At 45.5% G+C, this 24,413-nt stretch overlaps 1 protein-coding gene across 1 annotated transcript in view; it reads right to left on the bottom strand.

Moving 5' to 3' along the window:
• The window catches only part of LOC119440758 (corticotropin-releasing factor receptor 2), a 318,940-nt gene that overhangs the window by 37,117 nt on the left and 257,410 nt on the right, over positions 1-24,413 (bottom strand). Inside the window, exon 8 of the mRNA XM_049662454.1 lies at positions 6,847-6,932. Coding sequence (XP_049518411.1) covers positions 6,847-6,932 — 86 coding nt within the window. The remainder of the gene's footprint in view (positions 1-6,846; positions 6,933-24,413) is intronic.

Here is a 24,413-nt window from a genome sequence, read left to right as displayed (position 1 = left end):
TCACGTGTGTTGGCAGTTCTCCCCTAGATCATCCAAGCCATTGTTAAACTTTCAATCCAAGCATTCCAAAGTAGTAAAAAACGGAATTGCCATGTCGTGCCTTAATTCTTTTCTCTCCAGATCATGCATGCACAAAATGAGCGCCAGCTTTAATGCGCAGGTCCGGCGCCTATTAGAAGCAGATTATCCTAGCATGGCAGTGGCCACTGTAGCTGAACGCCTAAAGAAGTCGATGTGGCGGGGGACGAACGTGATTGAAGAAAGCAGTAATAGCAAGAAAAGAATCGTGGCTATTCCTTACATTCATGCAGTATCGCACAGACTTAAGAAAGGTGCAAGTAGTTATGGTGATAATGTTGTCTTTACTGCTCCCAGTAAGCTAGGTGAGATATGCGCTGCCGTGCAGAGGAAAAAGGAACAGGTGAAAGGCAAACAAAAGAACAGATATTTGTCCAGTGAAGCACATCAAGAACAATTCTACTGACTATCGTATGGGTGTGGTTTATAAAGCACCCTTTAGCTGTGGCCATTTCTACGTAGGGCAAACAGGGCGATGTATCAATCAGAGGCTAATGTAACATAAAAGGTCGTTAACCGGTGGGTCGCCTTCCAATCTTTCCTTACATTGTCAAGACTACTAAGATTGTAACTGCACGCCAGAGTTAGATGAATGCGCGATATTGTACAGACACAGGAATGAAGATACGCGTCTAATGGTCGAGGCTTGGCATATCAATAATGGTGGAAGTGCGTGCGTGAGTCAGCCTTCGATTACCTTAAATGATCAAGTGCCTCAACAGTTATCTCTCACGTAGACAGGCACGTATACCAGATTGACACGTGGTGCTACCATTCGAGAGCATGCGCAGATGAGTTTTGCGTCTTCTTTCTTTTTTCGCCTCACTGCTCCCTTCAGTCGATAGTCGGCGTTTGTGTTGTCCACTTCTCTCCTGTACGTTGTGTCCGCGTGTGAACGCCTTGCCTTTTTTTTTGTTGCATTATGAACCTTTACCAACTAGCTCGGCATTCTGTCGTTCTAATAATTGAGAAACGCTTCAATACAGCGTCGGGATTAACCCACTGCTAAACACCGCGGCCGCACGTTTCAGCTTCGCTGGTTAACCATCTGTACGGAGTGCTTGGGCGGTGATTTTGTAGCGTGAACTACACTGGCCGAGGTTGAGCAGTTTCGCGTGGCTCCTGGGGAGCCGTGCTGCGCACGCGCGAGGAGCAGTGACGTCACACGGCGCACAGCTGGCGTGCCGGGCGTTTGCCCGGCGTTTGATCGTTTGCGCTGGGCGTTTGCCAGTGTGGTATAGCCACGGAGAAGGAGAGCGAAATTGCTGCTCAGCGGCGCAGAAGAGCGGAGAAGCTTAACTCATCGGATATCGAAGTAGTTGCCTGGCAATTAGCGGCTGAGCGTAGGAAGAACGAACAGTAGGCTAAACGGGCTGAGGAGACACCGGAGCAAAGGGAGGAACGTCTAGCAAAGCGGCGTCGCCAGGAGGCTGAGCGACGTGCCCGACCATCTCAGCAGCAGCAACAACAAGACGCCGTCGATGACGTCAAGGCTCGTCGATTGACTGACTATACGGTGAAGCTTAGCGAAAGTGCCTGTGCGACTCGGACCTTCGAGACGGACTTCGTACACAACCCGTTTGCATGTGTGCGACGTGTGTGAAAGACTGTGGCGCATGAAAGACTTGACGCCGGTAACTAGTGCCATGCGTGAAACGTTGAGTTTAGTGGCGCCGCCTGAGTGGGGGTAAACCGTGGTGCGGGTTTGTACAACGTGCAAGAACTTTCTCATTAAGCAGAAGATTCCACTCTTTAGCGTTACCAATTGGTATCGTTACCCGCCCGCATGTCTCCAGGTTTACCGTTTCTGGACGATGTGGCCGATTTAGCTCACGCTACGTATATCCTGGCATAGCCGAGCTAAGCCACTGCTAATTTTTAAAAATAAAGTTGTTCCTCCTCCTCCCACTCCGGCTCTCGGTGGCTCATACCAACATATCCAATGCGGGTAGGAGCCACACGTGATTTCTTTCTTTCTTTCTTTCTTTCTTTCTTTCTTTCTTTCTTTCTTTCTTTCTTTCTTTCTTTCTTTCTTTCTTTCTTTCTTTCTTTCTTTCTTTCTTTCTTTCTTTCTTTCTTTCTTTCTTGTCCCTGGCTCATTCCCGCATATCCAATGCGGGTATGCGCCAAACGTGATTTTATGATCGTTAATCGTGACGTAACTGACGAGCATGAGATGTTATTGATGTCATGACCTATCAGTCATCTTAGGCATCCGCTGTGACACCTGTACTAAAGCTCAACTGGCGGGAAACCTCCACACACATAGAGCCGAAGTGCTGATGATGATAGTTTTTTTTTTTTTTTTTTTTTTAACACGCGTACATGATCCCGGGGGAACTAGCCCTTAACAGCTTCGCCGTAAACAGAAAGAAAACACATTTGTCTGTAACATACGTTATACATTTTAGAAGGTAACATTGACATCAACATCATTAACATCGAAAAACTTATACCTCCATTAACATTCATTAAACATATCGCGATCAGATGTTCAGTATTGCATATTCAAATTGCGAATTGTTCCACTATTTCTTGCTATGTCAACAATGTTAGGGTACGTATTGCATAAACACATATTCGATAGTTTGCGTGCCATATTTTGTCCTTGCATTTCCTCACTAGTATTGAAGTGCGACGTAGGTTGTATCCTGTGTCTCTACTCAGGTAGCGATTTGAAAGTTGTTCAAGGTTGCTGGAGACCTCTTTAAAAAGCCGTATGCAGATTTTTGCTTAGTAAGAGTTGTGGGTATCTAGCGGGAGCGTCATTGCCAAAGAAATGTTTATTAAATATTCTGTAAGAGCACCACCAGTATATTCCTTGTTTTTATGCACGATTTGTTCAGGGAACGTATTTCTGCTTTCATGGCCTAAAATTTTTATTTACTGTGCTCCAGGCACTCAGAGGAGTGCTTATTATTAGTCATAAAAGATTTTCATAGCAACTTGATATAGCTCGCTGAAGCTCCGTATTGAGCTTATTTCTCGCTTTAGATTCCTTCAGCGCAACAGGACATCTTGTCTGTAGAAATGTACGGAAAAGCTTACTCTTGCGATATATTTCTCTTTTGTGAATCAGAGTCACCGACGGTTTTCTTATTCTTTTCGATGTTCTTAATGTTTTAAAAACGAAATGTATCATGTAGATGTTTGTCAGATTCTCTAGAAATTTCAGACACGAGTCATTCACATTTCTCTTCTCATACACGCAAGACCAATCTTGTGAAAAAATATTAGGTTCGAAAGCTTCTAAAACTTGGTGAGAAATACACTGAGTAGTGATTGAACCACGTGAACGGCGTCATGATTTTTCCCGGAGGGTCATAACATAGGAAAATTGGACAATGGTTGCTACTGTCCCGTGCTAATGTACCGGCGTTAAAAATCGCAGTTTCACAATTTATAATGAGCAAATCTAGAGCGGGTGAAGCTGACACCCTTACACGAATAGGCGTTGTGATTATATTCACAAAACCTGATGACTGTAGCCTACGTACTACGTTCCCTTGCGCTTTAGAATATCATTAAATAATTAATTAGTAAATAATATAATTTATTTATTTATTTATTTATTTATTTATTTATTTATTCAAAATACCTTACAGATCCGAAGAAAAAAAAATTAAATTATGGGGTCTTACGTGCCAAAACCAGTTCTGATTATGAGGCACGCCGTAGTGGGGGACTCCGGAAATTTGGACCACCTGGGGTTCTTTAACGTGCACCTAAATCTAAGTACACGGGTGTTTTCGCATTTCGCCAGATCCGAAGAATGGGCATTGGGTAAGGGGATCTTCAAAACTTTACTTAGTATAAGGAGCATACAAATATACAAATCATAAGAACACTGTTAATAATGATACAATGTCATCATCATCGTCCCTACGTTGACTGCGTTTGCATCCACGTGAAATATTTATGTTAGTGCAAGCTCGCGTACAACTCTTGTGTGATTGAGGAGGGCAGGCGACTTTCAAATTGCAATGAGCGCAGCTTCTTGCCCTGCGTCCGCTCTTTGGGATAAAAATCCTGCGCAACTAAGAGTAATAGAAAAACAAAATGGTATGTTACGCTATTTGTTATGTTATGCTACGTTAAGCTATTTTATGTTATGTTGTGTTATGTTATCTTAGGTTATATGCTTTCATACGGCAACTGCGACTCGACCACGATTCGCCGTTGCCACCGAGATAGGCGATTCGGCGCTGGCAGCTATGAGATAAAAACTGAAAAGAATGCACAAAAGTGACCAGTGCTCTTTTTTTTTCCGCGGCTCCAGAGTAACAACGATTAGATTTTGTTTTCGCAATGGTAATGGCAGCGCATTATTTCTCAACTTGCAAGTATTAAAAGTTCCTGCTTTACTTGCGGAAACGCCTACATACCCCCCCCTCTTTACCCGCCATATCCCCTGATCATCTATGCACATGTAAAACACACACATTTGAAACTTTCGCTAGGCAACCGCTGAGAAAATGTGAATGAAACAAGTTGCAAAAAATAAATTCTATTGGATAATAATATTAAAAAAATATTAAGTCCTCATTTCGAATGAAATTAAAATAAAAACAGACAAATTTAAGAAAACATGATAGACATAATGAAAAGTTGCGCAAATAATCAGTAAAAAAAAGGGGCGAAAGGGCAGAGCGCTACACTCTCAACTGAAGCTTTATTGGAAAGCATGTAGATATACATGTATATACAAGCACGCCACGGCACGTGGGGACGCGGTATGGGAGTTTATCCACAACAAAATGCCCCCAGAAAATTAAATTCAATTTGATACAAAGATATCGACGAAGTACTGAGGCACTAAACACTCTGTTGATTGATAAAAAAAATGCCTCCTGTATTTCACGCATCCTTTTCAAGATTTTTACTTCATTAAGAAAAGGCTTGTACATGCATTGTGCTGGCGTTCATATGCAATGATTTTGGAAGTGGAAGCCAGTTCCGCTTGACCTAGATCAATCGTGTTCTCTTAATCCTTAGTAAAGTGACACACCTGCCGGTGTGACCTATGTACAATTTTCGCATGTCAAGGTAACTTCCACATCAAGTTGAAAAAATGCATTGACGCATGAAGTTTAGGGCTTCGTAAGAAAGCTAGACTTCACAGTTACGTGAATTATCTAGTTTTTATAGAATGATTCAAGGTGGAAAATTGGTGCGTCTCCAGAAAAACGCGACATCCGCTGAATATGTCTCTGGCAAAACTGACATAGTAAAAGCAATATGCATTGCGCAAAGTGTAAATGAACACATTATTTTATTCGCACTAAATGATACATCAGGCTTTGCTAAGGAAGTTGCGAAAACTTTTTTTTTATTATTGCGGAATTACGGAATTAAGTGGGCTTACCCCAATTTAGCTTTCCGGTGGTCTTACAATCTGACCGTTATCCCCCATTTCTGCAAGAGATTTTGAATGCACAAAATGACATCTTGCGCTCGCCATTTCTAAACATTTACGTTTTCCCGCAAGTACTACACGCCCTGTTCTGATCGTTTCAGCGTTTGTCTAGTGAGAACACTTCTGCACTCAATACGTATTTGGATACGCAAACCTGAGTGGGCGACGAGCTGAAGCTCGTGCTTATCCACTTGATCACGACACCAGCACAGTTTGGCAGTGCAAGTGGCAGGTTTCCTCTGAAGCGCGCGAGAGCTAACATTCAGAAGAACGCAACTAATGATCCATACTAATAGGATTTCTTTCGCCCCATGTAAACGCATGTCTGCGAAAAGAGTGCTTTTCTTCCGTGCTCATTTATGTAGTTTATGTTGTTCACTCGTAATTCTCGAGCGCATATGGGTTGACTCGCTGAAACAATATAGCAGCAAGAAGCGCGGTGCCGGCGAAGAGGTACCTTCGAGCTGCACCTTTTCCTACGGGCTTAATCAACCGCATTTTTTTTTAGTGTCAGCTTTTGCGAGCTGCTTGTTCTTTTTTGTATATATTTGCGCAGCAGCCACTGTCTTGGTTTTACTTTCGACCATGTTCAATATTCCAGACAAGGAGGCGTGACAAATGCGCAACTACTTAGACGTCGAAAGGCTCCAGAAGCACCAGATTCAATCACAAACAAGTGAGCAGCTTAAAAAGAAGTTACTGAAAAAATGTACGCTGCGCGGCGGCTACTACGGTTCACTTCCGAAAATAAAATCGTGCGTTGGATTCAGGCCGCACCGACCGCATTCTAATGAAAATAAAACGAAAATAAAACAAAAAAATCAAAAAGAAAGAAAGCCGGAGTAACTTGATTTTGTTGCACTTTAAGGAACTCCAGGTAATCAAATTCGATGCCAAGCCCTTGACTACGGCACTTTAGGTCCCCCGGTGCCGCTAAAATTCCTGCGTTGTACCCCGCTAATGAATGAATGATGATAGAATGAATGAATGAATGAATGAATGAATGATGAATGAATGAATGAATGAATGAATGCATGAAATGATACGCGCTGGGACTATACAGATATACAAGGGGCGAAGCCAGCTGTCAGCATTACCCGGCAAGACGAATTCCGCCCGCACAAAACACACTCAATCAGCGTATGCATCATCTATGCGCATCATGATAGGACAGGGCGAAGGAAAGAAGTGCCCTCTGAGGGAAACAGTGTTCGGTGTAATAGAAAAAAAGGCTGCTGTTTTGACTACGAAAGGATGTAAAACTCAAGCTGCTAGTACCGTTTAACTGTCGCTGAACTGCGCACTTTGCTATTCCGATGTGTCTACTATAGTTTCAAAACGGAGAGACTCACCTCAGTTGCATGGTCTCGATGGAAGTGTTTGACTGGAGCTTGGTGAGTAGTATGCGGATGATGTTTATCAGAAACACCGTGTTCACCTGCGAAAGAAGCAACGGACAAAAAATAAATGGGAAGAAGCCCTTACCGTGATTAAATAGGCAGAAAAAAGAAGCAATGTACAGAGCGAACCACCGTTAAAGGGAACACTATAATGTAAGGCTCTCATTTTGCTGGCAGTCCAGCTGCACATTCAAGCCAGATAAATGCCAATGCACTGAAGAGGCTTGTACAAAGGTGTCAGCGCCACCAGCCAGAAGTCACCTGCTGTAAAGCCGGGTGATTGTACAGCCGGCCCCCAAAGTTTACGAGGCATGGGTTCCACGACAAATGTAAATGTCTGCTTTGTTAAGGCATGACTCTTCTGATTTAATCGATCACTGTGTGTGTCGCGAAAACTATCAGAAACTGACACTTTCAATTTGGGGTTATGTGCCCAGGCTTTGTGGGAATTCAGCATTTTGGCCAATTCAGTGTCATCTAAACTTTTGTGGCCGAGTGTACATTCATGCGTTCTGTCAAAGATGCAACGCAACATGGACATTGCTGCAACTTCCGAACTCGACACGCATCAGTGATCGTTTGCAGTCGTCACGTGCACGCCGCGAGCTCGCGTGTCTTCGCTGCACTGCACGGTATTAGATTATACACAGCATTGGCGACTTGTCAGTCATGTGACAAGAGGGAGGAGTTATAAGAGAAAGTCAGGGAGGCTAACCAGGCTGAGGCCGGTTGGCTACCCTACACTGGGGAAGGAAACGAGCTGGAGCACTTCCACGCGTTACAGCGGCCCATCGTACCTGTGCCCACGGCTCATCCATTCACATTTGAATCGATAAATGTCTTTATTAGCCTTAACTTGCTATGTATACAATTCGCAATCAGTAGCCATATCTCTAACAATCGTGCCGCAAAGTCGGTGGCCAGGCTGGACATGTATACTTGAAGTACACTTGAGGAGCGCTAAAAAAAAGAAAGATATGGGTGCAGAAAATGATAGACACATATCGCGCTATATGACTAGCCGGTTATTTCTGCGGCTGTGTCTTTTTGTGCGGGCGCTTCCACAGTACATTAACGCAAGAGTTACGCTAGAGCAAATTTACAACGGAATAAAGCTGCACAACTGCGCCCGGGAGAGTCACGTCGTGGTAGGTGGCTTAGCTTGAGAGATCACGCGCCTGTCAGAGCCGAAAAGGCTCGTGTCGGAGTGTTAGAAAGATGGCCGCCAAGGAGGTGCAGCGCTCCATGGCATAGATTGTGAAATGTCATGATTTGTCGTGATGATGCAATGATGTGACATTTCACAGGTGGTATAGTAGCGTAATCGTCGCGCACAAAATACAATATTCATTTTGATAATAAGCGTTGATGATGGTGTGACGCTAAAGTGGTAGGATTATGTTGTCGATCGCTAGGCGCTGAGTAGGGGTATGTGATATGTTTTCAGTAAACACACAAAAGCCCGGTCAAGAGTGCGTTTCTCTTCTCTGCATGCGTTATCTGTCCAAGCAAGTTCTTGGACCGAGCAAATCTTTTTAATAATTGACGATCTTGTCTTCCTGTATTCAAGGTATTTCCCAAAGTATTTTATTGCGAAGGAATATTGGGATCGGGGATCCCCAAGTTGTTTTATTACGGCGGGCCGGGTAGTATGCTTTAATTTCAACCGACGAAATAGCGCCAGCGAGTGCAGCTCTTCTGCAGTATAAAATTATGAATCACTTACATAGGACATACATATAATGTAGGCTCGTAGGAAATGCCAAGGCACAGAGACGTACTAATAGAATAACGGATAATATTCAACCCCTATTTGATTCATTGCATTCGGAATACCGCATAATTAGGTCACTGGGTATACGCGCAACTGAGTATGTGCCAATTTTCGAACAACTCCGACAGCCGGTTTGCCGGGCCCGGTGGGACACCCAAGCCACAGGAGTCCTAGACTGAGGACCTCTCCTCCCGGTGCAAGCAGGAATATGCAGAAGTCAGCTTGCGTTCTTTTGTTTTACTGAAATAAGCGTTATTTCCTTCTCCTCTTCCGAAATGGGCATGTGCCACTGTGACACGATGGATATAGAATACTTTAAACATTTTTACATGCCTGTCATATACTTCTCAGAGCATGCACCTCTCGTAACCATGCTTCCCTCAAGCATTATATAACACTCTAGTCCTCGTGAAATCGCTGAGTCAACGTAGCATAACACATGAAACTTTGTTAATCGGTCGATACACGAACCTAAAAGAAAAATGTATGAAATGAGGTTTGTTCATTGCAGTAGAGAGAGAAGGAGAGAAAGAGAGAGAAATAACGATCAAATGTAATGGCGCTTGCACAAAACTCACATTAATCCGAAAGTTGATAAACCACCAGGAAGCGGCCCAGGAGTACAATTCGCATTTCTGAGCAGAGCTAAAGAAAGTTGACTCGTGCATGTGGCCTCGTGGGCTGACAATGCTACGCGTTTCAGTGATTTTGCGCATGCGCTTGTCCCGACTCTTGCTAATAACAGATATCTCACTAAAAGACGGCACGCACCTTCACTCGCGACAATGACTGGACCGACGTGTGGGTTTAAAGGTTGGTTTCCCGGCCCTGAACCGAAAATATAGCAACGCGTTACACCGGACACCTGTCACTACAGGACTGCAACAGGCATTAACAACAAAGGGGATAAGGAAGGTAAATTGAATGATGGGATATATCCGTACGGACAGTAAACATCGATCTTGCACTGCCAAGTCGACACGCGTGAGTGTATGGACAGGGAAGAGCACAAGAGCGAACAGGACTAAACGACGCGACAGCAGCATAAAAAGAAGATCGCTGCTTGTGTGCGGTAATATCCCTTCTATACAACCAACGACGCCCGTCCAGAGACCGGCCGAGTGGCAGCTCAAGGTCGGCACTCTCTTTACGTCTCAGGCATCTCGGGAACACATAGCACTGGCTGCTTGCTGTGCAAGCAGTAGGACGAACAAGAAGCAATCGAAACACAGGCAACGAGCAAGCAACCATGGCAAAAAAGGTTTCCTAAGGGCCTTTAGCCAATGATAACATCTCCAAAGAGCAAGAAAAAAATGTTTCCAATCGTTCCTCTCATCTCAGAGATGAGAGGAACTATTCGCGCAGGTCTAGTGCCATAGTTATTTGGCTAATACTGTGCTGCCCAAATCAGCTGTTGCGCTGCTCTGTTCTTATTTTGCTTTCCGTACCGGCAGAGCTAGAGAGCTCCGTGCCTCCGAAGGTTTACACAGGCCATATTTTTGTTAGATAATCTGGCTTGGCCTCGGACAGCGCGTATCCTGGATTTGGCATTGCGCGTTATCAGCATGCTACAATCTTAAGCATAATGTTTGAGCCAGAACGGAGCCGGTATAGTGATCCGGAGGCTGTTACGATGCCGGATATTGAGACAGAATTGGTAGGACTTGCGGGAATCCAGGTTATGCCTCCGACAAAGCTTCTCGCTTTATAAAAAAAGAAAGCTTTTAAGGGATTGTGAAACATTTGCAGACATATTTGTAGAATATTTCTAGACGTATGTATGGGTCGAACGAATACTCACTGGAACTGAAGTTGGCAGACGACAGCGAAGTTACTTTAGCTGAGTGATAGTTCAGGGCAATAGCGTTTGTAATTATATGGGCTCCGCCATTCATGTTGGAGCGTTTTGCTTTACACGAATCACTTGGAATGCGATTAGTATTTTTATGCGGATAGGCCAGAGATCTGCTCTTAAAGCCTGAACGACATTCTTAAAAATGAAAATGATGTTTATTGTATTGATATTTAATGAGTTGGGTACTTTTTATTATTTTGCATTGTTTATCGACTTATGTTCAATCGCACAGACTGCAACGCTTACCAATTTTTTGCTGTTTTAATTTTTTTCTGCATTGAGCATTGTACTTATGACAATGGCCAAGCCGAACGTTAAATTTCGATATTGAATTCGGAAAGCATAACCCAGCGATTTAGAGAGAGAGTGAAAAAAAGTGGCTGAAGGCAGGGCAATCAAACAGAAACATAATAAACAGAAACATGAGCCATGGTGTGAGGAGTAGATTGATTGATTCATTGATTGATTGATTGACTGGTTGATCTTAACGATCACGGAGGTAAACTTAGCCTATATGAATGCGGCCCACCATAGTGCACTACTTCTGAAGGGTTTATACCGCCTGATATTATTTATTCATCTCCGAGACCTCAGTAGAAGGGCGTCAAGTTTTATTCTTACTTTCTTTGACTCTGTAGTGCTGTCCGTGCAAGTCTCTCTACCCCCCCCCCCCCTCTCTCTCCCTTCTTTCTATTCCCCTTCTCCCTTCTTCCAGCGTAGGATAGCCAACCGGACTCTTGACTGGTTAACATCCCTGCCTTCCTTTTATTTCTCTCTCTTTTTTCACTCAGCACCAGTCGGAGTATGGTCCCTTGGCCAGGAATCAAGTTCGCGACAGTGGACGCGGCAGCAGGACACCACAGCAGTCAGAGAACAGAAAGAGAGAAATCAGAAAGCAGAGGGAGCGAACACGTAATCCTGCTACAGTGCGGACAGACAATAGTCAGAGCGCTGTAGCAGGACCGAAATACTGAACAGAAGGAACGCGTCGATGCAGCCGATCCACGACGAGGAAAAGCGTCGATAAAGGCATTAAGGGCTTTAAGAACTGAATTCTACGACGCATACAACGAACACCCCGTTAAGTTCTCTTACTCGTGAAAAGAGAATGATGGTCGAGTGAATTAAAGATTCTGTGGACTGCACACTATTCTGGGTGGACTTCTGAGGCTGCCTTTGAGGCTTAGTGCCGACAGCATTTCTAGAAACAATTTGCTAAAAGGCACCGCATGCAGTTGGAGCGAGGTGAGAATGCATGAAAAAAATAAAAATAAGCGTGACCTGGCAGCTTCCCGTAAATGAAAAACACAAGTCCTGCTTAGAAAAAGAGGAAGGAGCAAAATAAGAAAGAAGACCCGAAGAAAACGCAACGTTTAGCTATTCTACTTAATTCGAACGATTTGGGCTAGAACTCAGCACGTGGCGCATTCCATAGGGCGAAACACCTTGCCCCAACAGCCGGCTTATCTTTGTGAAGTGCTCAAGTGAATTAAAGACAAGCGAAAAAGAAAAATGAATCCGAGGCAACAGTTTTGCCACAGGCGACTGCAAATTTTATCTGGGAGAAACGCGCGAACTTTTATCGGGGTCGCTTGGGTGCGTTCGCCGTCACGCCTACCACGAGAAAATGGCAGAGGATCCATCGAGCTGACCTTTCTTCTCCAGCCCGCGAGGTATGCGGAGGCCGAGTCGGAAGCGCTGACGGCAGGTAGTACTTTCATCTTTCGCAGTTTCAGCGTTGCTGCCTGCGACGTCGACGGCTTGTGACGCTCGGCTCTTACAACGCAGCAAGACGAGAAGCTCGTTTCGCTGAAGTACAGAGTGCGGTATACTAGTTCTCCGCTCATCTGCCTGCACGCGTTTTCTTTTGCATACCTCTCGCTAGAATGACGTTAACGTGAAGGCTGGTCTGCTAAAATCCATTGCTGCCAAGCAGTCTGACGAGGAATTTGTTTTTTCAGCTTTATAGCGCAAAACACGCGGGAAGTTTAGGCCTAAAATTTACGCGGTGTGGAAGTTTTAAAACTTGCCCGCCGGGAAGTTTCGAAATGCAGGGCGGATATAACTTCAGCAAATTTAATGAGTTTTCCAAGCGACGCTGTTGGACATTGCGCTTTTGCTTGTACAAAACTCCAATCATTTTACGTGATATGTAAAACCTCGTACAACGCCCATTAGGGCGGCATGGCTTATGGGATTACAAGGGGGAAGTGGTGTTCAGCAGTGCTACTTGAAACTTTATGTGATTTTGTATCGTCGGAGTATCCGTATAATGCGTCCCTTAGCTTTCTGCCAGCAGCTTTAGTCTTCAGGAGGCTCCTTCATAAAGCGTTGTTGAGAGGTGCAGTGACGCTGCAGTGGCTCGACTGTAAGCACATGGACAGGGTGTTTGTCTCAACTGTATTGGCTGAAGACGTACAGTCAAACACAGAAGTTTAAGGGCCACGGGATCTCAGAAAACATTCAATGTCCGAGCAGTCTGTAACAGTAGTCAGTAAAACCGAACATCACAATGTTGTTCACACAGACTGGTAGACGCTGTAAACGCGAATACTAGGCTGCGTTGTGAGGGTATACGCAGATGTCAGATTTAGCTTTTTGTCAGATTTCGTGTTCCGTAAAATATTGTGGTTGACTGTACCTGTACTTCTTTAGATTCAGTATTATTGTACATCGGTATTCTTACTTTATAACGAGTGAGTACTTAACGTGAAGAACTAATTTGTTATGCGCCAGAATAAGGGCATGACTATTCCTGCATCCAGGCTTGTTGCCAAGCAATATTGTAACGGTAGCCAGTGTTATAGACAAACTAGTCTTGAGGAAAATTCCGCAGTGGGCTAGTTGGTTCGACATAATTAACACTGTTGCGCTAAGCGACGAAGGGACACGACTTGGGCGAGAAAAACAACACACGACGTCTCGCGCTCAGGTGTCGTGTGTTGTTATTCTCGCCCAAGTCCTGTCCCTTCCTCGCTTTGCGCAACAGTGTTAATTAGTCTTGAGCATTGCAACGCCTCGAGAATTTCACCAAGACTGAGCCCTCCTGCCTATCTGACACTGGGGAAAGAGGTAATGGGAAAAAGAGACAGGCTAAAGATGAAGAAAAAGGACGAAGTCGCGGAGACGCACTCGAACCGAAGTGTTGATCACATGCTCACATACGTTCACTCAGCTCGGTTTTGACTTCAGGAATTGAAGGGGCGCTCTCGTGGCTTTCTGCTTGGGACGGTGCTTTTCATCGGACATTAACGAAAATCAACAAGTGATGCAATCCGCTTCTAGCAGAGCCACGTGAGCAGCACATCATGGCGATGTTCATGGCGTTGGTACATGACGGTGTACGCCTGACTAAGGACACCCTACTTCTTTTTATGTACGCACAGTACTTGTGAGTGCAATTTCACAGGTCCTTGTTGGACTTCATGCTGGACGCAAACTTGTTTGAGCACGTGTAATGTTTTATCTATACGTCATGGCTCAGCGTAACATCTCGAATAAAAGTGCGTTGCTCGTCGCCAAGCTGCTTGTCCGCTGACAGTGCTAAGCTAATTCATTTACAACTGATGACTATTTTATTGTTACTACTTCAGATAATTAAAAAAATCTCACCTGTGGGCGATAGCGCAATTTCGCCACCTAGGGGACAATACTTGACGAGGAGTACGTGATCGCGTAACAGATGATAATGTGCGATCAGATCATTAACAAAGTTCCAATAAACATTCATTCAGCCAGTTATATGGAAGCATCCTCTGCCAGAAACGCTGTCGAAAAAGGGCAGTAGTGAAATCATACGCATTTGGCTGAAATTTCGAGACTAGCACCAGTTCTGAGACAGCCGTCTCCCCAAAAGTGCTACAATATGAGTATATCGCTGGTTCACTTATTGTGCTAAAGACAGAAGATAATTGGAAAATGGCATGCTACAGATAGACAATTATAGCATGCTAAATAAAGTTAATTGGGAAATTCCTGAGAGAGGGAAGACATAGTGGAGGGCAACAATAAAACTAGAGAAGCTATAAGGGCCGCGTAGCGTGCCATGGAACGGGAAATCATATGTGAAACGATAAGAGGCAGGACGACCGCGGTATTTATCAGGGGTGCGTATAGACGGTAATATGCGTAAAGACGGTATCCTGCTAGAGTAACAAAACAAATGCCAAGTTCAGGCAAGCGCAATCGAGAATGGTGGATGTTTAAGTTGTGTAATGAAACTAGGGAAAGTTGTAGAAAAACGATGGATCCGGTTGACGCAAGGCAAGAGAAATAATTTGGAGAGGCCTTCGTGATGCAGTGGACATAAATTGTGCTGATGATTGTGATGAAACAAAGTGGCGTACGGGAAACGCTGTGGCGTCATAACCATAGCTCCCCCACTTAAAGATCGAGCGGAACTGCTGAATAGAACACGGATACTGTGGTCAATCAAAATTTTAAAAAGAAGCAAGAAATAAGAGCGGGGCGTACCGTACACAGAGTTCCAGTTAAGGTTCAGCACGTTTCACCCAGAAACTATACTGATCCTCCTGAGGATACGCTGCAGTATGCACAAGATTTTGCGCACGTGGCAGTTGGAAAGCACTCCCATGCACCGTATCCCTTTTGCACATTCTGATGTTCTTTTCATTTGTAAGCGTAATAAGAGAGTCCATAATTGGCAATCTTATTTTCTGTAGCCCTATCTTATTCATCAGCATAGAAGCGACAAGGAATGAAGGAACTGGTAACCTTTAAGAAGGGATCATATAGCCGTAGATAGCGGAGGAAAAAAAAGAACAAAGGTCCAGCGACAAGTTTCATTGTGGTAAGTGAAATATCTGCCCCGCCGAGCTTATAGATAGCATGCATATGGGCGCAATCCAAGCAGACATGTTTATCTGGAGATGATAATTATATGATCCAAATGACAATTCGTGTAAGCTGTCTCTCCTAGAGTTTCATTGCATATAAGCAAACCAGTTCTGCAGAAAACTTCGCATACATTCTACAGCTGAATCAAAGCGATGTTGCACATTTAATAACAGAAAAAGCTTAAGCATACCACAAGCTTCTAAAGTTGGCAACAGAAGGCTCTACGAGTTATCGCATAGTGTTTTTTTTGTTTGTTTTCTTTAAATTTTGTTTTATCTATAATCGCCCTCTATGAGCTTTCATTCGCTTTATCCTCTTACCCTCGCACAGGATAGCAAATTGATCTTTACACTGGCTAAATAACCACCCTGCCTTTTCTTTCCTTACTCATCCCTCCTCACCTTCCTCCTGCATTCAGTAGATTCGCTGAGCAGAAACCAAATCGTACTCCAATACGAGCGATCATTACAGTCGTTTATTAGACGGTATATGCCCTGAGCAAGAACCTGTGAGCTTGAGTGACAAAACTTCAGTAGCCGTGCTTGTAATGAGCCAAACTTAGTGCGTAAGTTTATTAATTAGCCCGGTTCAGGGCCGTGAGGCCTGTGCACGCCCTGTTAGGCTTAGAGAACGAAATTAATGAGATTACCTATGCACGCTAGAGCTCCTTGAAGCAGCAAAGTTTCGCGCTGATAATGTCAGTGATATCTGTGTCTTTACTAATGCCGAACAAATTAGATTAGCGTATTCGTTGACTTGGAAACGCCGCAGGGCTTATTTTGCTGGCACCCTTGCAAGAAGTTTCTCGAGAACGCTGGCAATTTCGCAGAACCAGTTCTCTTCAGACAGTATAGCGACTCGCTGTCGACTGCATGCGGCTTATCAGGCGTCCTTCTCTTCCTCCGGCGCATAAAACGCTCCCCCGGCACTTATGGGCTGGGGGAGCGTTTGTGGCGCTTTCAGAGATATAACGGGTTGTGGGGGAAATTAAGCCGCCGAGGAGAAGTCAGATTCAGTTTCCGTTATTACAAGTCCTATTGGCGCAGTAGGCAATGAAGTGGCAGATAAACTGGCTGCTGCTGCACATACTTCAGGTGCAGTGAAACCTGTTGCCTTCTCACCATCGGATGCGGAGCGTCTGCTTTGCGGCTTGCGATACAAATTATGCCGGGCGACGTGGTTTTATGAGCGTGCGAAACCATCTCTTTTCTATAGCATTGGCTCTTGGTTTCGCTTCTCTGTAAACCTCAAAATCGTATCGCGCACTATGGACACGCTCATACGCCGGTTACGCCTGGAGGTGGCCTACGCGTACGCCCTGCTTATTGCATCGTCTGGAGAAGGACATCTTAGTACACGCGTATTGGCACCACGGATGCTTCATCGGTGAAGCACTGTCTCACTAACTGCAAACAACATGACCAGCATCAAACACTATTTGCAGACCTCTGAAGGTTCTAGCTTAGCGTCATTTTCTTGCGCAGAATGTGGTTCGATCCTGGACGTGCCCCACCCAATAACCAGAGTCTTCCAGTGCTTTGCTGTGTGAAACCAGCTGCGTTCTTTAAGCATGAAATGCTTACAGCTCCCGTTGTCGGCAACCTTCAAGAGACCTTGAGCGAAAATCCAGAGCCGTTATCCGGACACTCAGGACGAGAATGGGCGTGAGAACGAAGCGATAATCTGCGAGAACATCCGAGTATCTTTGTGAGAGCAAAACGAGATCATCCGGGCAACCAGTCAAAACTTAAGAAAATGTGGTCTCTGGCCCCGAACTCCTTGTGCAGGACCGAATTACATAGGCTAGTTACTGCCCAAACAAGTTACAAAGAAATATTGCTTCCCATTTCTTCCTAATGTTTGTTCATAATGTTACTCAAGCTGTAACTTCTTGGACGCTGAACTCTAATTTGTTATTTCCAATAGCGATGTTCCAAAAGCAGATACAGTGCACCATAACACTTGATTGTCATCTTTTGGCGCTGATACGGGGTTGCCTGTGCTCTTTTCAACGCCAGCGATCCGCGAGTTCCGCGGCGCGGGGTTTGCGCCGCCTCCTTCGAGAGATGGCGCCACGCTGCGTGACCAGGGGCCGTATTCTGAAACGTTGCACTTCGGCGATATTTCTTTTTCGCTTTCAGGCGCGCGCTGATTGGCTTATTGAGCAAAATTGAATGGCGTCGGGCTCAACCAGCCAATCAGCTCATCCAATTGTGCTAAAACAGCCAATCATCGCGCGCCTGAAAGCGAAAAAGAAATATCGCCGAAGTAGAACGTTTCAGAATACGGCCCCAGGCCGGCCGCGCCGGAGCGCCGCGGATGGTTGTTTGGCCGAGATGAGACTTGCAACGAGGTTCAGTTCAAAACAGGTTCATTTCGGCTCAGTAATCTGCCATTTTATACTTACATCTACTCTCGATTACGTGACAGTCCGAAATTGTTTTCGGCACTGGATCGCATTGGGGACGCTATCACTCGCTGGAAGTCACTGGGACACCATTGAGGTCGCTGGAAAAGAATTAGGTTACACTGGACGAGACGTTTGTTTCACTGCTATGACGCTGAGGTGCACTGCGTTGGTTCTCGCTGGAGCTCGCAGGCGTGTACTGGATACTGCATGCGCTGGTTGCGTTTTTGCCGCACTGGTTTCAGTACGTAAGGAGCAAGCGCTGTTGAATAATAAATGCTTGACGCAATTTTATTAGGATACGTTAGTCTCCTGCTCTAAATGACGCTATATTATGAGGTGACAAATGTCGGTTTCCTTTCGCAGCTTGAAATAAAAGTGCGTTATTTATAATAGCGACGCGTTATTTCCAATATTGGTTGGCGCTGCTCTGTTTAAGCATGCGTATGTGACACTGAAGATTGTGTTTGTTTCTCGAATTTCCCTTTTAACTGTGCGGGTGTACATATGTCCTTGAACGAAATTACGTAAACGCAGATAGCGCCTCACTCTTAATAGTTTGCTTTATTTTCTTCCTTTTTTTGTTGTTGATGCGGGCGTTAACGAGGGCTTATTGCTCAGCAGCAGCTTGCATGTTTACATTTCGTGCACGTTCACTGCACTTCTTATGCTAGCGTCCCATCTGTGACAAGTTTCTGTTACAATTTTACTTTAGTGTTTTGAATCGATGATGTAACAGATGACGCAAGTTGTCGCAATGTTGTGCAGTCGACACGAAATAAACAAACCCAGCAGTCGTCCGAACGCCTTCGAACAGACCCCAGTATAAGCCTGCCACTGACTGATATGATCGCACTGTTCGCAAAGCTGAGAGAATTCCTGCGCTTCCACTCGTCTTGGTGTACTAAAGCATAATAGCAGAAACCTCTGAAGCTCAAATACACACAGTTTAGCCTTCGCCAAGCATCCGCGCCGATATCGTTTTCTTCCACCGAAGGCTAGGCTTATAAGGCACCGGCTGAGTCCATCTACACGCGATCGACCCGTCTGGACTAGGGAATAAACAAGTCTGACGAGGAAAAATCCCTCTATAATTCAGCTTTGGCGTCAGTGTTCTTAAATAAACAATTTGTTTTTCTATAGCGTCCGCAGAAGACGCTATGAGTGCCAATACGACACGTTGCAAACATACATATACTTGTATATTATGTGCTGTCACCGAAGGCTGCCAGCCGCACTCACCGACGCTTCTCTGACAGAGATATGACTAAACAGACGTGTCAATTGGAACGCATTATTGAACTAAGACGATGTTGCATTTACATGGCACGAATAATTAGAAACAGCTATCAAAATCGGTAGTAACCGCCCGCACAGCGCCCCGAATCGGCGGTTCACTTAATTGTTTCCCTCCCAAGGTAAAGTACCAATCACAAAAGAAAATCAGTGTTCTTGCAGTTGACGGTATATTATTCGCGCGGACTACATTATTTTCTGTTTGACACAGGCATAAGTTTAAATTACTCCCACGTTAGCGTTCTCCGGCGTGGCTCAGTGGTTAAGTAATGGGCTTGTGATGTGTATGTCACCTAATGAAATGCTGGTGGTTGAAGGTTTTTCTTAGATTTCTTATTACACTGAAATGTTTTCTGTCGCATTGTTTATTTTAAAAATTCACCGGTGATTACGATATTCCCTAATGCGAAATATGAGCGCCGCTCTATACGTGCTTTCATTTCGCGATATATTGGTTGGGGCGGACAAACGGTCTCGTACGGCAGGTTGCAACTGAAGCGAAGTGTGGCGTGACTGCCTCACTAATCTGGAGATCGCGAGAGCCCGCGCGCGGGGTCAGCGCGTGGGTGTCGAGTGGGCGCGATTAACAGCAGCCGCCACCGACAGACCTCCCAGACGAGCAGTGCTCGGGCATTTTTGCCGAGCGTGCTTGGGGACGACGCGCGCTACTCTGGCACCATCTCCTAGCCACGTCAGCGCAATACGCCTTTCTTCTCACGCTTTCGCCATACCGTCCTCCACATTCCGCCTCCGCTGGACCCTCCTCTCCACTTTCCTCCTCGCGTGTGACGACCCCAACGCCGACGCTCGCCGTAGGAACGGGCGCCCTCAGAGATGCGCTCTAATATATATACGCGTCGTAGGCAGGCTCCGCATATTTCTCGATCTAGAGCTGCTTTTCACTCTAGTACCCAGAGCCTTCCAGTATGCCGCGCTAGTCCAGGGCCCCAGGCTAGCGCCTCAGCATCCAGCGAGGAACTGGGCCCATAATCCGGCGTGGTACAGGGCACCGGATACTGGGTTTTGCGATAGGGCAGCAAACACATATTGGATCTCAAAGTTCTACGTCAGTTGCTCGCCAGCTCCACTGCCACAAAATTTAATAATTCCTTGTGAACGGTAATTTATGTGCGTTTTTCTTTCTTTTATTTGTGTTCATATATAATTTATTCGTTCGCGTGTTGTTATTGTGTTTCTATAATCTTTTATCCCATGGTTTGTTTCTATGGTGCTTCCTTATTTCGTTAACTCTTCTCTTTCTCGTCTTGCTTTTCTTGGATATGAGCTTGGCATAGCCGCTCCAACAACAACAACGACGACAGTGACGCCGACGACGCCGACGACTCCGCTGTGTGTTCTCGTACAACATGTAGAATACGCAGTCTATTCCTGCAAGTATCTTGTTGGTTCGTTGAGCCAGCGATGGGCTGCAACAGGACTTTGTTCTCGTGTAGCGTGTGACCTGCGACCACCTTTGTTTTACCTGCGGCTAGTGATGCTTGCAGCTACATATGGTACTTCTTTCACTTTAACTTCGAGCACGTTACCAAAGAGTTCAACAAACTAGCATGGGCGTTGACGCACGTACATTGTTGACAACGGTTCCGAGCTCCGTGTGCTCTTTCTTGTGTTCAGGTCGATCGGCTAGCCTTACGGACAGAATCATCCAGAGTATTTGGCTCGTGACCAAACACAAGAACCCTGAGAATCCGCAAAGTTCGTGTGGCACGTGCACACAACACGAATAAGTCGTAAAGATCACAGACGACGCAGGATTCCTCTTCTAGCGGCTTCTCCAAGGATCACGACGTGGCTAACGGGTATTTGCATTCCGCTCGGTCAGCCAAATCGAGCGGGGATCAGTCTTCTAAAAAGCGATCCCACGAGCTGACCCCTGCCTTGTGCTGTCACCTGCAAGTCCCTCTCGATGCCTGCGGCAGTGTCTAGAGCTACGGAAAGCGTTTTAAAACGATGCGTCAGCAGCACGTTGCTTTGCGCTTCAAGCCCCAGGGAGGATGACCGCTCTTCCGCATCGTGGAATCGATTTCGTGGCCTCGACTTGACCGGACGGCGGTGATGACGATGCAGCCATCACTTTTGCGTGGTACCCCTCGTCGAGTGGTTGGTTGGTTGGTTTGTCTTTAAAACGGCTCACCTGTTTGATTTTCTTCTTCTTTTGTTCTCTCTCGCTTGTCACAGTGCTACATTTTCTTTACTTTTGCTTTAACCTCGCCGTGGCTCTCTTCTATCTTCTGCCTGATTCCTGAATAGCGTGGTGGCATCGGTGTCATCCTCGTGTTGACTCCGTAGGCATGAAGATGAGAATGGAAAAAGCCGCCTCGAGAACCACCGTAACAGCGAATTCCTTTTTACTCGTGTTAGCTCGCGCATATTTCTTCTTACGTTTTCCTTCTTTCTTTTTTTTTCTGATGAACACAGAGCGGGTCCTCGGGAGGAAAAATGGGAGCCGAAAGCCTCGAAAAGAATTGTTGTCTTGGAAGCCAAGCTTCCTTCCTTCCTTTATTGAACTTTTTTTTTTTTTTGATGGTAGAAAGCTGGCAGATGGAGGCAAACACAGTAACACAGATTGCAGTAAGCTTGTTTTTATTATTGTTAGGCGCTGGACGCATTTTCAGTTTGAGCGGAGTAAAGCATGTTTTGAGAAGTGAAAACGATTCACGTCGAGTCCGTGTCTTCGTGTTTTTTTTTTTCTTTACTTGTTTGTGCACAATATCAAGGAAGAGAGAGAAAGCGAGCAATAAAAACATGCATTCTCGTACATACACAAACACAGAGACACATGCACACGAATGCACATGCACGTGCATAAAGAAACAAGCGCTAGCAAACGGGAACGATACGAAGGCACAAGAGTGGGCAAACATGTTGTTTGACATTACAGAGAGAAACGTTTCTATTTTCGCCGGCATAAGATGTGTCAAAACAGCTTGCCTGATAGAAAACCTGTTTAAGTGTGCTAGTAGCGTAATTTGTGGAATAGAAATAAGTAGATAGATAGATAGATAGATAGATAGATAGATAGATAGATAGATAGATAGATAGATAGATAGATAGATAGATAGATAGATAGATAGATAGATAGATAGATAGATAGATAGATAGATAGATAGATAGATAGATAGATAGATAGATAGATAGGATAGATAGATAGATAGATAGATATAGATAGATAGATAGATAGATAGATAGATAGATAGATAGATAGATAGATAGATAGATAGATAGATAGATCAGCTTGCTTGTTTTGAAAGAAGGAGGTTGCTGAATATACCACAGCAAAGGACCGCGTTATGCGATGATGTTGCAGCGTATGCCGTAAAGATAAAAAAAAAAGTTCTTGTGCGTGTTGGCATTGAATGATAACGAACTAAAATTAGTTTATGAGAATTTTTGCTGCTTAGAGCTCAGGTTAAAGCGCACGACCAGGTGACTATCGCCCAGACACGCTTAATTTTCTGACATTATAGTTAGTTGACAGGTGGCAAGAAATTTCGCTAACTTTGACAGCAAAACGAAGTTCGTGTTTCCAAAATACGAGAAAGTTCGCCTCCAGGTCCAATTCTGCACGCGGTGTAAATAGTCAGGCGGTTTCTCAAGTGATCGCCACCTTTTTAATGCGTAGAGTAAGTATGTACAGTAAAAGGCAAGTTGATCAGTCGGAAGCGCTACGATCACGGAATGCAGAACTGGGGGCACAGGGTCACTCGCAGCACACACCCAAGTAAGCGTTGCAGGAGGCATTAAGTAAAGTGACCGGCATTATGAACCCATTTGTCGATTACTATGACAGCTAGTATGAGTGCGTGAATGTTACTGACCGTCACCTGGCGTTACAAAATTCATCTTGCGATAAAGCCTTTACATATTGAAGTGGTGGTGCCTGGTTGAGGACAACGTCTTATAGCCGTACCTTGTGGCGATTCGTTTCATGTTGAAGCCAATAGCATTCCTGACATTGTCGGACCAGTTTATTTCCGGATGTCTAACCTAACCAAAAATAAGGGCTGATCCCGAAAATAATAATAATCATCATCAGATTATATTTATGTCCACTGCAGGACGAAGGCCTCTCCCTGAGATCTCCAGTTACCCCTGTGTTGTGCTAGCTGATTCCAATCTCTACCTGCAAATTTCCTAACTTCATCACCCCACCTAGTTTTCTGCCGTCCTCGACTGCAATTCCCTTCTCTTGGCACCTATTCAGTAACTCTAATGGTCCATCGGTTATCTATCCTACGCATTACATGGCCTGCCCTGCTCCATAACTTAACAGCGGGCCTGTTTAAGCTTGGCGTTGCGCCGTTCGGCGTGTAACAAAACTAGGTGGGCGGCCGATCCTGGCGACCGTGCAGAAAGGGTCCAAGCGCACTTGCACATAGTACAGCACCGCACGGGCCAATTTTCGGGCTGCCTGCCCGAGCCCGACGAAAAGCTTTATGGCGAGACCCGGGCCCAGCCCGGGCACAGAAATTCTCTGCCGACAACTTCTCTGCCAACAACCGCGCTCGTCGCTCGCTCGCACCGTCTCTTATCTCCACACGGCTCTGACCTTTATGCGCCGTGCATTCGCCGCTCAGTTTCCGTTGAAGCGATAGACCGCACGTACCTTCGCCCGCTGCGGCGTATGCTTGCTGCCAGCGTTTTGACAGTCGTTGTCTGCTGTCATTCAGTGTGATCTCTTCCTGTTTGTTTGTGCGCGCTCACACCACGCTTGTTCATTCAGTTCGTAATAGTCGGGCCACATTTTCCAACGCACGCTACACATGCAATGCTGCCCGGATCGGCAGTGCAGCGCTACAGGTGTGTCCCGTCGCACGCGCTGCCCACGGGCAGCGCTTCTCATCAACACCACCGTTTCACACACGCCTTCTCGTGGTCATCGAGTCTCTCTTCATGTCGGTCTACTTACGCCGCAGCACACCTGCTTACTTAATCAGCTCATGTTTACTACAATTCATATTGCTACCAAAGCCGCTCACCTTACTTCGTATGACATTGCTGTGTTGCTATCGCATTCATTGCTTCGCCCTTAGGGCGAAACTGTGACATTTTTTTTTTTTGACGCGAGCCCGGCCCGGGCCCGCGTCAAAAAACCCGAACCCGGCCCGGGCCCGGGTCAAAAAGCACATGCCATGCCCGAGCCCGGCCCGGGCCCGTGAAAAAACTGCCCTACCCGACCCGGGCCGGGGTCGGGCTTTCGGGTAAGCCCGAGCCCGTGCAGTGCTCTAGCACATACCCCTGTGACCTAGCGAAACTCAGCCTTGCTACGTCTAGCTAAGCATGGTTGGGACTACTTAAGCTTAGTCAAT

This window comes from Dermacentor silvarum, chromosome 2 (genome assembly GCF_013339745.2).
Source record: "Dermacentor silvarum isolate Dsil-2018 chromosome 2, BIME_Dsil_1.4, whole genome shotgun sequence".
Taxonomy (NCBI): Eukaryota; Metazoa; Arthropoda; class Arachnida; order Ixodida; family Ixodidae; genus Dermacentor; species Dermacentor silvarum.
Note: the sequence above shows the minus strand (reverse complement) of the source record. Positions and strands in the feature narration are given on the sequence as shown.